The 13931-nt window shown below is 36.2% G+C and overlaps 1 protein-coding gene across 3 annotated transcripts in view; it reads right to left on the reverse strand.

Annotated features, from left to right (window-relative positions):
• COL21A1 (collagen type XXI alpha 1 chain) overlaps positions 1-13931 on the reverse strand; it is a 175946-nt gene that overhangs the window by 67194 nt on the left and 94821 nt on the right. For all 3 annotated transcript variants that reach the window (XM_045498591.1, XM_045498590.1, XM_045498589.1), the window contains 2 exons: positions 10201-10254; positions 10057-10110 (listed from right to left, as the gene is read on the reverse strand). In XM_045498591.1, the coding sequence (XP_045354547.1) occupies positions 10057-10110; positions 10201-10254 (108 nt within the window). The remainder of the gene's footprint in view (positions 1-10056; positions 10111-10200; positions 10255-13931) is intronic.

The following is a 13931-nucleotide window of genomic DNA, read 5'->3' on the forward strand; positions in this document are numbered from 1 at the left end:
TTCCCCTACCATGTATATGTAGACTCCTAATTCAAGAACCAAAACTACCTTTTGGAAAAAAAATTTTTTTTTTTCCTTTATGCTTGGGGCAGGTAGGAGTAGTAACCGTTTCTATAGAGAGAAAAGATTAAAGACTACCTGAGCTAGCTCTTGACTGAGCTGAAACAACTCCTTGATGGTCAGGATAGACTAAGTTACACTCTTGATAAAATGGAATTTAGGGGGATAATAAATACTTGATAAAAATACAGAAGAAATGGGGAAAATTAGGATTCCCTATTAAGACTGGACAAAGTCCCAACTAAGACTTCCATTCTCTGGTTACAGGTTATAGAAGACATAATCTTCAAACTTTAATTTACCAGAGATAACAAACAAATCTCAGATGAAATGAAAAGACCAGCAGCATTCACCGACATTTGGGTGAAAAAATTGAAAATCTGGACAAAGCTACCCTCACATGTACAAGCAAGAGTTTTTAAGTAAAATAAAAAGGCAAAGCATACATGTTAACACATAGCAGTTAAGAGGGGAGAGGAGACAGAGGAGAGAAATGTAGTGAGGAAATGGTTGAGGAATATTGACACAATCTACAAAATACTGAACACAAAGTGTTACCCATCCACACTGCAGTTAACCTCTGAACAATGCAGAGGCTGGGGGACCAACTGCCATGCGGTTGAAAATCCACACATAAGTTCTGACTCTGAAAATTTAACTACTAATAGCCTACTGTTAACCAGGAGCCTTACAAATAACATAAACAATCGATTAATGCATATTTTGTATGTGTATTATATACTGAATTCTTAAAATGAAGTAAACTAGAAAAAAGAAACCATGAAGAAAATAAGAGGAAATAGGTTTATAATATTATACGATATTTACTGAAAAAGAAATCCATGTTTAAGTGCATATATGCAGTTCAAACCCATATTGTTCACCTAATTATGCCCATGGTTTAATGTAAGTGGTTGCAAAGAAGTGGTAAAGTCAAGCCAAAATCTATCCACAATGGGCATGTAATGCAAAAGACAAATAAATGCAAATAAATGCAAAAGACAAATAAATGCTCTTGTTTGGTCATCTGCTACTGTAATCTAAGCTAATTAATACAAAAGTTGGTATAGTAGGAAAAGGAGTCTGCCAAAAACAATATTAAATAATATATATGGCATTGGCCTTGAGTAATGAAAAAAATTAGTTTATGTTTAGAAAATGGCAATTCGTTTAATATAATGGTAAATATTTGATAAAAAATTTTGCAATACTTGCAAAGGTAAATAATACATCAAATTAACTTAGAGCTAGAGGCAAAGAATTAAGAAAACAGAATGTTAGTATCATGAAATGATTGGTATTGGCTATATTTGAAAGACCCTGTAAAAGAAAGCAGCTCAGAAAAGAATCAGCCAATTTGCAAGTAGTAATGAAAAGCAATAGACCAAGTCCAAAAACATGGAGATTGTAAGATACAACTTTGTTCTCATCGCTAATAGGTAAAAATTGAAACTGGAGAGGACCTTTAAAAGAAATTCAATTAAAATAGCCTCTGTGAAGAATCAAATCAAGGGGGTGGCCATAAACACTATTCTTAAATGTTCTGAATCAGTGAAAGTGGGTCCAATAAATTCCTTCAGGCTGGACAGAATGGCTCGAGAAAAAAAAAAAAAAAGCCTAAGAGTATAATGGATGTCTGATAAATTCAAGTCATCTATCATTAATTATCAGTAGTTAATTAATTAATGCAGAGAGGGCCATGACTAAAGCAAGGACTGTGGATGCTGCTATTGGCTGGAATCAAAAGCCAAAGATAGAAAACTGGAAATATTCATCTGCTGTTGACAGAGTTGTACTATCAAAGAAGCCCTAAACCATAAAAGACTCCACAACTGTTTGAAACTTTAAGAAAAACAGTCACCCAACATCACCATTTTTAATGTTTTTCTAGCCAGTTGTGACTAGCCACTGAATTTAGACAAAATACAGAACAAATCAAGATTAAAAACTAGAAGGAAGAAAACAAATCATCGTTAGGTATGATTATACATCTAATACACCAATATACCTAACACCCTAAATCACTAATTCAGCTAATTGCTGCTTTAAAAAGGTAATATATAAAAAGGTTTTTATATATAAATACTAACCAAAATGAAAGTATATTAAAAAAAAGGTTCCATTTATAATAGAAAAAAGGACATAACAATTCTAAGATATAAACCTGAATAATGTTTAGGACCACTATGGAAAAACTCTAATATTTTATTAAGTTTCAAGATTGAAAATAAAAAATTAAATAAGTCATAATCTTAAATAGGAAAACTCAATATTGAAATTATGTCAATGATTCTGTAATTAATCCATAAATTCAAAGGAATCCTAATTAAAACATGAATAGGAATTTCTAAAATACTGAAGGAAAGATATTGAGCTTTATCTGGAAAAAATAAGCATGCAAGTATAGCCAGGAAAATTTTGATGAAGAAGAATAATGAGGAAGTACTAGGACTGCCAATATTAAATCATATTATGAAGTGACAACAATTAAGAACAATTTGGTGTTGGAGAGGATGTAGACAGATAAGTGGAACAGAATGGAAAGCCAAAAACACCAGACCCAAATGAAAATGGAAATTTAGTAATAATGATGAGTTTTCAAATAAATGGAGAAAAAAGTGATATTCCATAAATGTTGTGGCAATTGGATATCCATTTAGGAAAAGAGAGGGAAAAATATGACTGCTCATCTACCTTTACTCGAAACAACAAAATTTTAAAGATTAAAATATAAATTAACAAGGTCTAAATATATATTCAAAATGTTATAATGTGGAATCCTTCTATATAGACACAAACATAAGGAGAGAAAAAAATATCTCTACCTACATAAATATTTAAATTTTATGTGTGGCTGAGATTCCAAAAGCCAAAATACATAATATAAACCAGGAAAAAATATTTTCATACAATTTATCAACTGTAAGTAGCAATCAGCTTTTAAAAAAATCAACATCCCAGTAGAAAGCAAAAAAAAAAAAAAAAAAAAAAAAAAAAGATATGACTAAAAAGCATATTACAAAGTAGTAACAAAATGTCCATGACAAAGTACTCTACCTTAATTACTAATACAAAAATGCAAATCAGACCAATACCATTTATAACTTGTACTGATGACAGTTAAACACCTTAATGAAATTCAGTTTGAATTTGAAGAGTTTGAAGAAAGATGGGGCACCTGGGTGGCTCAGTTCATTAAGTGTCTGACTCCTGATTTCATCTCAGGTCATGATCTCTCAGCCCCTATACATGTGAGATCCAGCCCCTATACATAAGGCTCTGCACTGACAGCACAGAGCCTGCATGGGATTCTCTCTCTCCCTCTCTCTTTCTGCCCCTCCCCCATGCATGTGTTTTCTCTAAATAAATAAATTGTAAAACAGAGTGTGAGGAAACACATTTTCACACACTTGCTGGGAGGTACAAACCTACTACAAGTTAAATAGGCAATTTGTATCAAAGTTTAATTATGCATTTAATCCTTTGATCCTGTAATAAATTCCAGTTCCAGGATGTTTTCCTATGGATATTCTCAGAAAAAAAATACTGGGATATGAGAAATATATACAAAGATGTTCATTCCAGTGTTGTTAATACATACACACACACACACACACACACACACACACACACACACACACACAGAGCAACATATTAGGAACCAGAACATCCCTAATTTAGAGATTTCTTACAGTGGATAAGTACAGCCCGTAAAATATATAGCTGTGATTAACCTTCTGCCTACAGTTTCTTTCATGAATTGTTAACTCCCCTGTAACTTATAGAGATTTTGAGCATGAAACTTTTTTCTTCTTTTTGAGAAAGAACAAGCACCAGTGGGGGAAGGGCAGAGGAAAAGGGAGAGAGAGAATCCCAAGTAGGCTTCATGCTGTCAGAGCAGAGCTCTACTACTATATCCTAAGCTGTGCTTCTAATTAATGATAATTTGATGAATATGCAAAATATTTTCATTTTCTAAAATATGGTAAATACTTTTGAGTCTTCCAAAAATATTCCAATAAAATAATTATTTTGAGGAGTCACAGTCCTGATTGCACCCGAGCTTACAAGAGAGTAGATTCTAAGAGTATGCCAAGATTTACAGTAAGATGGTTCCAATTCCACAGGTTGCTTCCAAAACTCTCATGACTCATGAACATGGCTTTGATGAGCTTGTCCATCCCATAATCTGATCTAGAATCATATTGTTTTCAAAGTCAAGATTATTTATGTGCATTAAGAGAATATGAAAACTATTATTTTAAAAGCCTCATTCTTCAAAAACTTTTCAGTGTATGCATGTGTTTTTAATGCATATAATGCTTTGTTCAGTAGCATAGGCACATAGTTCATAGATGTACATGGAACTACATGCCCAAAAGTCTTTTATTGCAAAGAGCTCACAACTTAAAAGTCTGATAATCTATGATCTAGAGTGAACAATCTCCCTTCACTTGTGAGAGAGATGGAGAAACAGGAGTCGTCTCTCATGGCACAATCGGTACGATCTAATCTCTTTCATCCAGTTCCCCCATCCACCTATCTGCATGGCTACTGACAGGCATTCAGGAATTCTCTTCACAGTGCAGGCAATAGGGTGAGAAATGAACAAGTCACATGGTTCAAAACTATTCTGGCCAATGCAAAAAACAAACAACAATAACAACAAAAAAAACAGACTAAAATCAAGACATTTTATTTCAACCCCCTGATTCTTGAGTAACTTTAGACAAATGATTTAAGTTCTTCATTCTTCAGTCATCCCAGCTGTTAAGTAGGAATCACCTACTTCACAATTAATATAAAATCGGCATAGTACGGCTTACTCTAGTAACTTCATAGGGCTTTTTGGGAGGATTTCATGTGATAAGAAATGCATATGGATAATATCGATACAAAACATGTCTAAAAATAAAACAGAAAAAGTGTACACACAACAATGAACGCCTTCAAGCACTCAATACATCAGAAGCCTTATATATCTCGGGTTGTTCTTTGTTCTCTCCCATAAAAACAAATGGGAGGCTCAGGCAATAATGATTTACTGTAAATTGTTTAAATCTGCTAAAATGTTTCCTCTCTTTAATACAGCAATGGGCAATCCCCTTGGGTTTGGAGATCATGACTGAACTGGTCAGGCCTAGAAAAAAGGTAGGTTCGTGAGCTCCTACTACAGAGGCACTGTCATAGCTTCTTAGTGACCACAGAGTACACCCAAAAGAGAAGATGACAAATGGCATTTAGAACCAACAAAATATGAAGCACTCTGTAAAAATTAAATGTAAGTTTCAAGTTTCTCAAGGGAGGCCAGTAGAAAAAAACAAAATGGGACAGAAAAAGGCATTGCAGGCAACAAATGAGGCGGGACCTGGAATTAATGATTCTTTTTAGTAAACTGAGATGCTGAATCCATTATAAAGGCTTAAAAGAAAAGAAGCTGCAAGACCAGAGAACAATCAAGACGTTGTAAAAGTATCCACAGAAGTAATAAACACCTGGGCACACACAGGTCAGCACCCTATGTACACAAGAGGCACTTAACAAAACCTGACTTCAGAGCATATTTAAGGAAGGCACAATTAGTGCTGCTGTTTTGGAAGAAAAGCCTCTAAGAAAAGGATGTAGAAGGAAAATGTGGTACCACACCATCCATAAAAAATACAAGTTTTTTCTGAAAATCCCTGGTTTTAACAATTCCAGTTTCTTCATATTCAGATGAAGTAAAGTATTTTATTAGAAAACAGAATGTGTGGGGCACCTGGGTGGCTCAGTCAGTTGAGCATCCATCTTCAGTTCAGGTCATGATCTCACAGTTTGTGAGTTCAAGCCCTGTGTCGGGCTCTGTGCTGAAGCCTGGAGCTATTTCGGATCCTGTGTCTCCCTCTCTCTCTTCCCCTCCCCAGCTCATGCTCTCTCTCAAAAATAAATAAACATTAAAATTTTTTTAAATAAAGAAAAAAAAGAAAACATCATGCGTATGCATGTCTATCTAATATTTTTATTTTATTAACTATAACACTGATCACATAAATATATTGCTATTGATATACTTATCACAAATATGTTTATATAGTTAACAAATAAATTTATATTCATTAAGGTTTATATTTAATAATATTACAATAAATGGACTCATTAAGGAAGGAGAGGAAGGGCATAGGACTGAACTCAGTCGGCAACACTCCAACATTTAGGGAATGAATATAGAAGACAAGTCAACAGTGAAAAGGTAACCAATGAAGGCAAGAGAAAATCTAGGGAAATGTGCTATCTTAGAAGCCAAGAGAACAAATTGTTCCCAGAAGAAGGGAAAAGTCTGTTGTGTCAAATGCTGCTGGGACATACAGCAAGATAAGCAGAGATCATTGGAAAACAATGACCACTGGATTTCAAAGATGGTAGATACTAATCTAAATACACAGCAGAAGTGTGGGGTGGAAATCGTACTAGAGTGAATTAAAGGGAGAAAGGGAAGTAAGAAAGTGCAGAGAAAATAAAGGCAAACTTTTCTAGGGTGTTTCTACTATAATGGAAAGGAGAAATGGGGTGGTAACTAAAGGAGACTATATGGTAGAGGAGGGGGTTCAGTTTGGTTGGTTTTAGATGGGTCAGCCTTTAGGCTATTGGTAAAAAATTAATAAGAAGGAAAAAAACCATGACATAGCAGAGAAGGGCTAATCAATAACACAAAGTAATGGAGAAGGATAGGATCCAGAACATAAGAGGAGGACTGGACATTATGGACAGTTCATCCATATTAACAGGAAAGAGGGCAAAATTTAGACACATACACAAGTAAGAGGGTAGACAGTCATTGACATCATCTTTATCATCACTAATTTATAGGTGTTTAATTTTGGCCAAGTACATGCATAGCCTATTTAACCTTCACAACAAAACTATGAAGAAATACAATAGCACTTACTTTCCGGATTTTGAAATCCAGGTTTAAATAGATTAAGAAGCATGGCTAGGGAGTTAAGCAGTCTTAATTCAGAGCCCAGTCTATAAACCCATACCTGCTTTAAGCCTCCCACCCTCACCCCCCTCCAACCTTGGCCATGAGCACACCAGTATTTGGGCCTTGGGTGGTGGTGTTATCAGAAAGCTACACAGTTTGATTACCCTCCTTTTCTGAGAAAGAAGAAAAAAGTGGCAACTTCACTAAGCCAATTCTATTTCTCCCTCTCATGTCACTCTTGGCTTTGTTTTAATTTTTTAAACATTCTTTTTTTTTTTTGTCTTCAGACATTGTAAGAAGTAAAACCACTAATATATACTAAGTTGGTCCTTTATTCTGTTCTCTCCACATGTATATAGGCACTCTCTAATTATAATTAACCATATAAATCACTGTAATACCACTTAATCTTTTGACTTTGGAAGTGCAATCATGAAAGTAAGGGATTGATTTGAAATAAGGAAATCTCATTCATCACATTATACTCTTGTATGGACACTAAGGACAATGGGAAAGTAAAGTCTTGAAGGGACAATTTCAATGTTAAATGATCTAAAGAGGAAATTAAGCAAAATGTGTAATTCACTCCATAATGAGACCTTAGATATAATTAACTTATTTCTTAAATCCAGAAAAACGAAGTGATGAGTTTGTACCAAGTTTAGATAGGTTAAAAAAAATAAATTACTATCTCCCATGTGTTGAGAATTGAATTTTCCATAGAAAGTTTCATACTCGACTCAAAAACCCATAAATATGTATCATCCCATCAACACAACTTAATATAAGTTTTAACAAAATATATTTCTCCCTATGATTTAAATACATGGGTCTCCTTAAAGTTGAGGAAGTGTTTTGAAGTACTTTTTCTTAAATTCCAAAGAATAGCTTCAAAACATATTATAAAATGAGTTACCAATTGAAGACCATTTGGTGAACTGGTGCTCCTTTTTAACTTTACAAATCAGTGGGGGGGGGGGGGACCTGCAAAATCTATACACACTCTACTGTCTGATATGTGAGCAACAAATGCTAAAGCCAGCAAGAAAGTGCATGTAGTTTTAATTATCTTAAGTGGAAATTCCTACTATGGGAGTTCTCAGAAGAAATCCACAAAATGGAAATGATTCTGGGAAAATATCCTAATGGAGAACAGTGTTGTGTGGAACAATCTCTCAGAAGATGCTATGTGATGCCTGGAAAAAATGTCCTGTACCACCACAAGTCAAAGTCATCTCAGGGTCTATTTTTCAACCTTCCTATTTCTGAAAATTAAGGAACTATATTCTAGAGGAAGAACCAAGGAAAAGTCTTTAACTTATTCATTTACTGCAACTCTAGATAAAGAACACTCTGAAGCCACAAGGAATGTGAGGAGGAAATTTAGATGGCACAGCACACGGTGATCTCAGGCCCACAGGGACTGTGTCAGATCAGACTTTATACCCAAACAACAAATTTCAGAAAACAAGCAACTCTTGAGTGGAATTATTACTGAACTGAAAACAGAGACCTTCACATCATCTTCACTCATCTTATTTTATTCAAGAGAATGTATGACTTTGTAAAACTCATGCCCATCTATGTTGAAGACAGTACCATGACCCCATCCAACAGAGCAGTTAAAGATGTGACTAATCAAATTATTGCTATTCTTCTACCTTCAAACAGGCACTTTACTTCAATTCTTTTAAGATGAATAAAAAACACCCTCCTTTTTATATCTGGTTTCTAAAACCCAAGGGAAAAAGACAAATTTATGCATTCATCCATAGATATATTCATTCATATACTCACACTTTCATTACCTCCCTGCCATCCCCAAATCAGACTAATTGTGACAATGTTAAAAAAACAGCAGTGATCCTGTAAACCAGAATATAAGTGAGGTGTCTGCCACATGGACTCCTCAGAACAGGTATCTGCATGATCTCAGTGGAATCCCCCATTCACCTGGCAGAGGTCAAGCTATCCCTCTCAACATTGCCACAGCATGAAAGTATAAGACATGCTCCCTATCACCTCTTAATATATACCTCCATTGTTTAAGATAGGCAGAGATTTCTCAGTGGCTAAAAAGATTCATAGAGGCCACATAGAAGACAGGAGGATTTTACACTTCTTCTTCAGGAATTTTATTGACTGCTACTGTTGCGCTCTGTCCTTTAACTCTCCCCAGATTATAAAGCTGCCCTGACCTATTCCATCTTTTCCGGCCACTAAACCTCCTATTTGCCCTTGGGATTGTTTCAACCCATGTTATGCCCATGACATATGCCAACCTACCCCATGCTACATCCCAACTGCAACCATGCTACTTGGATGAACAAAACAGAACAGTACAAAAACAACTGTTTATTTAAGCAAGACCCTGTACCAGAGCACCTAGGTGGCTCAGTTGGGTAAGTGTCCGACTCTTGATTTCGTCTCAGGTCATGAGATCAGGTCGTGAGATCGAGCCCCACGTCAGGCTCCTTGGTGAGTGTGAAGCCTACTGAGGATTCTATCTCTCCCTCTCCCCCACTTGTGCAGAGAGAGAGAGAGAGAGAGAGAGAGAGAGAAAGGCAGGCCCTGCACCAGGAAACATACTAAATATTTTTCACACATTATATTGTCTCATTTGATCCTCAATAAACCTATGAAAGAAGCACCAGATAGGTATCTATTAAGGAGAGGGACATATTAGAATTGGGCTATCTGTGGCTAACAGGAACATATTCCATTCACATAGTTCTCTCCCTTCTAAGAAGGTAATCCCCCCCTCAGAGTTTAACCACAAGGAGAGAACATGGCATCAGGGCAATGCCAATACCTGTTCCATCTGACAGTGGTCATCTAGTTACAACCAATTTCATCTAGTGACAAAAACCTGCTGTGAGCTTTATTAGCCAATGACCACTGACAAATTTCTGAGCCCACATATCTTGCAATTCACCAAGGTGAACACTACTGAATGGGAGTCGTCATAGGTAACATCCTTTGTCTTCCTTGAATGACCAAAATGACTGGACACATTTTTGTTTGTGTGCATTTACCTTTTCACCATCTCTCCCTGGTTCTCCTTTGTAACCTGGTAGTCCTTGAACTCCCTAAATCAAGCACAAAATAAAATCCGGTTAGTTATGTTGTGGGTTCACTAGAAACGATAATTCTACAATGTGTATCTATGAATCACATACTTGTATGCCAGGGGATCCTGGGACACCTGGTGATCCTGCAATTCCTTGATATCCCTAAAGAAAAGTAAACACAAAATAATTAATATTTCATCATACTCACTAAGAGCAGGAATCCAGGATTCACTCTTGTCTGGAATGTCTTACACTTAAGACTTCACTTGGTGACTGTTTAAGAAACAAAAATAACAAAGTTTCAAATGCTGAATAAGGAATTAATATCCTCCAGTCTTTAGGGAAAAGGTCTCAAATATCTCTAGATTAATAAACAAAAATTCTTCAATTAAAAGGAAGCTTTGGATTTGCAAAAACAGAGCCAATGTTCACAGCTCCCCCCCCAAAAAAAATGTTTTGCACAAAGAAACGTATTTAACATATTCGAGAGAAAAACACATAAGATTGGAGGATTATACAAATGGACTACATTTTGAAACCACCTGATTAATGGCCATTTGAGTTAATCCTTGGAATAAATTAAGACTTGATAAATGTTATTCCTCAGAGTAAGTTTTTAACAGCCTTTGGACTGCTCATTTTAGAAAGCTGCTGATGTTATCCATGAGCATGGCTGTGACATGTCTCCCCCACCTCCCAAGGCTGGGCTGTCTGTTGAGGCAAGGGTCACTTTGGTCTCCACTGCTTCTTACATATCCCTCCAGAAACCGGGCCTTTGGCAAAACAGCACAACTGTTTCAACAAGGCAAACTATTCATTCTTCACTCAGCACATGGCAATTAAACTCCAGAACAAACTTGCAGGCCCTCAACATTTGTCTAGGTTTCCCTAGGTCAATGTCACGTTGACTTAGACCACCTGGCACCTGCAAACACATTTCACGTTCTTATTCAGATCCCATCTCTCTCGGGTCTTACTGTTTGGATATAGCTTTCTGTTGTCAACAATATTAAAACAGATGTCATTAGTGTTTCCAATTACATCTTCATCGTTAAATCCAAAAGCTTCATTTCCATGTGGCTATTTACGGCTGCTTTTTGTAATCACCCACTCACTTGTCAGCACATTTTTAGCTATGATTTTAGAGATAGCAAAATTCCCTGCTTTACCACTCCCATTTTCAAATATTCCTTTTACTATTCTTTGCTAGGTCTAACAATACTAATAACAATAATAGTTGTCTCAGCAACATCAGTCTTATTGGTTTTCTCCCTTTACATTCACTCACATTTTTTATTCTGTAAAATGCTCTCACTCTCCAAATGATAGACTATATAATTCCTACCACCAAGCATGATCCTTTCCTTCATACTCTTTCAGTTCTTCAGAGTTTATCAGAGTGTATCATCATGCTTCCTCCAAGATTTCTCAACAAATTCTCCTCTTGAATCCCTGTGCCCAATCCTTAAACATTTTGCTTCACCAGTGAGTGAGTCACTCGTCATTTTGCTTCACCAGTGAGTCTCATAACAAACCTTTCCACGCTCCATATTAAACAACCTGCAGCTTTCAAGCCCAACATATGCTCTCTGGGTGGCCACTGTCTCAAGTGTCATGGGATTATGTGCCCCCTTGATATGGGAAACCCAGTCCAATTCATTTCTTTATTTGCAGCATTGAACAGAGCATTTGGCATTTTGGGTTAATCAAACTTTGGAAGAATTTACCTTCATGTCATAAAGTGTGAAAAATCCCTTTCCCGAAGGAACGAGGTTATGTTTGGGCCACTACCGGTAGTAAATTCAAGTTTTAGTCATGCCATGTGGTTCGTGTTCCCAAGAATGGCAGGAAGAAAGAACAAAGTCAATTCACACCGTTTGCTCAGCCTCTTATCTCTACCACTCTAGTGACCACTGAATCTCTTTCCTTCAACCACTTTGCAGTCAGATAGGTCTGGAATTCAATTTCAACTCTGTCACTGGTAGCACATGCCCAAGAGAGTTAGGTTACTTATAACTGCTGCCACTTAGGATGCCTCCAGATCCTTCAAAAACCTGTATGCACTTCTCTGGACAGTCTGATAGGATTTACAACAGGCTGCCGTAATCGGGAGAAACAATAATAGCAATGATTTATACAGAATTCACCAGAGTCCAGATTAAGTACTTCACTTAATTCATGTAACCCTCACAATCGCCCTTTAATTAATGTAGGTGCTGTATTATCCTTATTTTCAGATGAGGAATCTGAGGCACATAAGATTAAATAACTTGCCCAAAGTTATTCGTTAGTTGATACAGTGGGAACACTCTATTATCAGAAAATGCTTCATGGTAGATCTGATCTTATGATTCTAGGATAATTAATCAGATTCAAAAAAGCATATTTGCCAGGCTGCTTTTAAATTGTTTAGAATTCTGAGTGCCCAAAGAATATGAATGTTCATAAAATTCCTCAAAAGAATGTTACCATGGAGATTGGCTATTTATCAAAATGGCCGGTCATCTGCAAAGTTCACTGTAATGAATTATTTTTTTTCACATTTTTTCAAAAGTTAAGCCAAATGTCCTATCTGCTTTATTACTTTTTTTACAAAACGAATCTTTTGTAGAAGATCAAAAGCTGTTCTCTTCTTCGAAATAAATTAATATGATCCATTTGTTAGAGAAGACACATCACATTTTAATGGATTAAAGCAATGTGGAGATGCCCCAGACTGTGTTCCCAGCTCACCTCTGACTCATAATGTGACCTCAGGCCGAGTGATCATATCCCCAAATCCTGGGAGGCAACTCAATAAAGTGGAAAGACAATGAATCTTGAAATTGGAAGACCTTGGGCTGAATTTTTGCTCCTCCCTTTACTTTCTACAGGATTTTGACTAACTTTGCCTAGCTAAGTGTCAGTTTCTTACCACAAACCAGGATAACAGTGCCCACTTCACTTCTGAAAAGAAACAAACGGAGTCACAGGTGAAAATGCCTGGCAGATGCTAAAAACTCAAATGTGAGTTTTTCTTTTTATGTTCTTCAGATTCAATGGCTATTGTACAAAACCATGAGAACACTTCTGCAAAATGTGTGGCACCACTAGCACATGAGGAATGGCAGATCCAGTCATCATCACGATTTAACTCTTTTGCAACATTCATATAGATCTAATGGTGAACATGTGAACAAGGCTTCAGTGTATTTTATAATGGCCCCGTTTGTTTTGTCTTTTGAAGAATTGCAATACAAAAAATAACAAATGCTTCCCACAATATGAGAACCAAGTTGATGTGGGATTTTTTTTTAACTTACGGTGAGAGGCATTCTAGAAAACTTAGTTATATAAAGAAATTCAAAGATGATTTTAAAAGCTAGAGGAAGCATGATTAGTAACAAAATTAAGAAAAATCAAAACCACATCCAAGCTGGGGGATCCCAGGGTAAACCACCAGAAGAAATTGGATGAAATTCAGAAAAATGAAATTTGGACTAAAAATCAGGAAAATAAAGGTTAACAGGGAGGAATATTACAACACACAACAATTTCCAAGAGGAGCAAGAACTAAACACTGGTTGACTCATAGCAGGGTACACTTGAACAAGGAAAATGGCCTGAAACAGAAAAAATGATAAGCGTTCCATATAGCTCGCTGAGTTTTTATTGTTCTGAACACACAGGCTTCTGTGTTTTCAGGTGGGTGTGCAAATTTCACATGATCTTTGATCAATACTGTTCGACACTAATTTTGCCATTTTGCAATTATTAGCAGGTCCAAATATCCACCCTACAGCCATGTGCAAGATTTCTGACAGTAAAGTCTTTTCCACGTTCACAGAAAGTCTTTTTGT

The sequence above is a fragment of the Leopardus geoffroyi genome, chromosome B2, assembly GCF_018350155.1.
Source record: "Leopardus geoffroyi isolate Oge1 chromosome B2, O.geoffroyi_Oge1_pat1.0, whole genome shotgun sequence".
In the NCBI taxonomy this organism is placed as follows: domain Eukaryota; kingdom Metazoa; phylum Chordata; class Mammalia; order Carnivora; family Felidae; genus Leopardus; species Leopardus geoffroyi.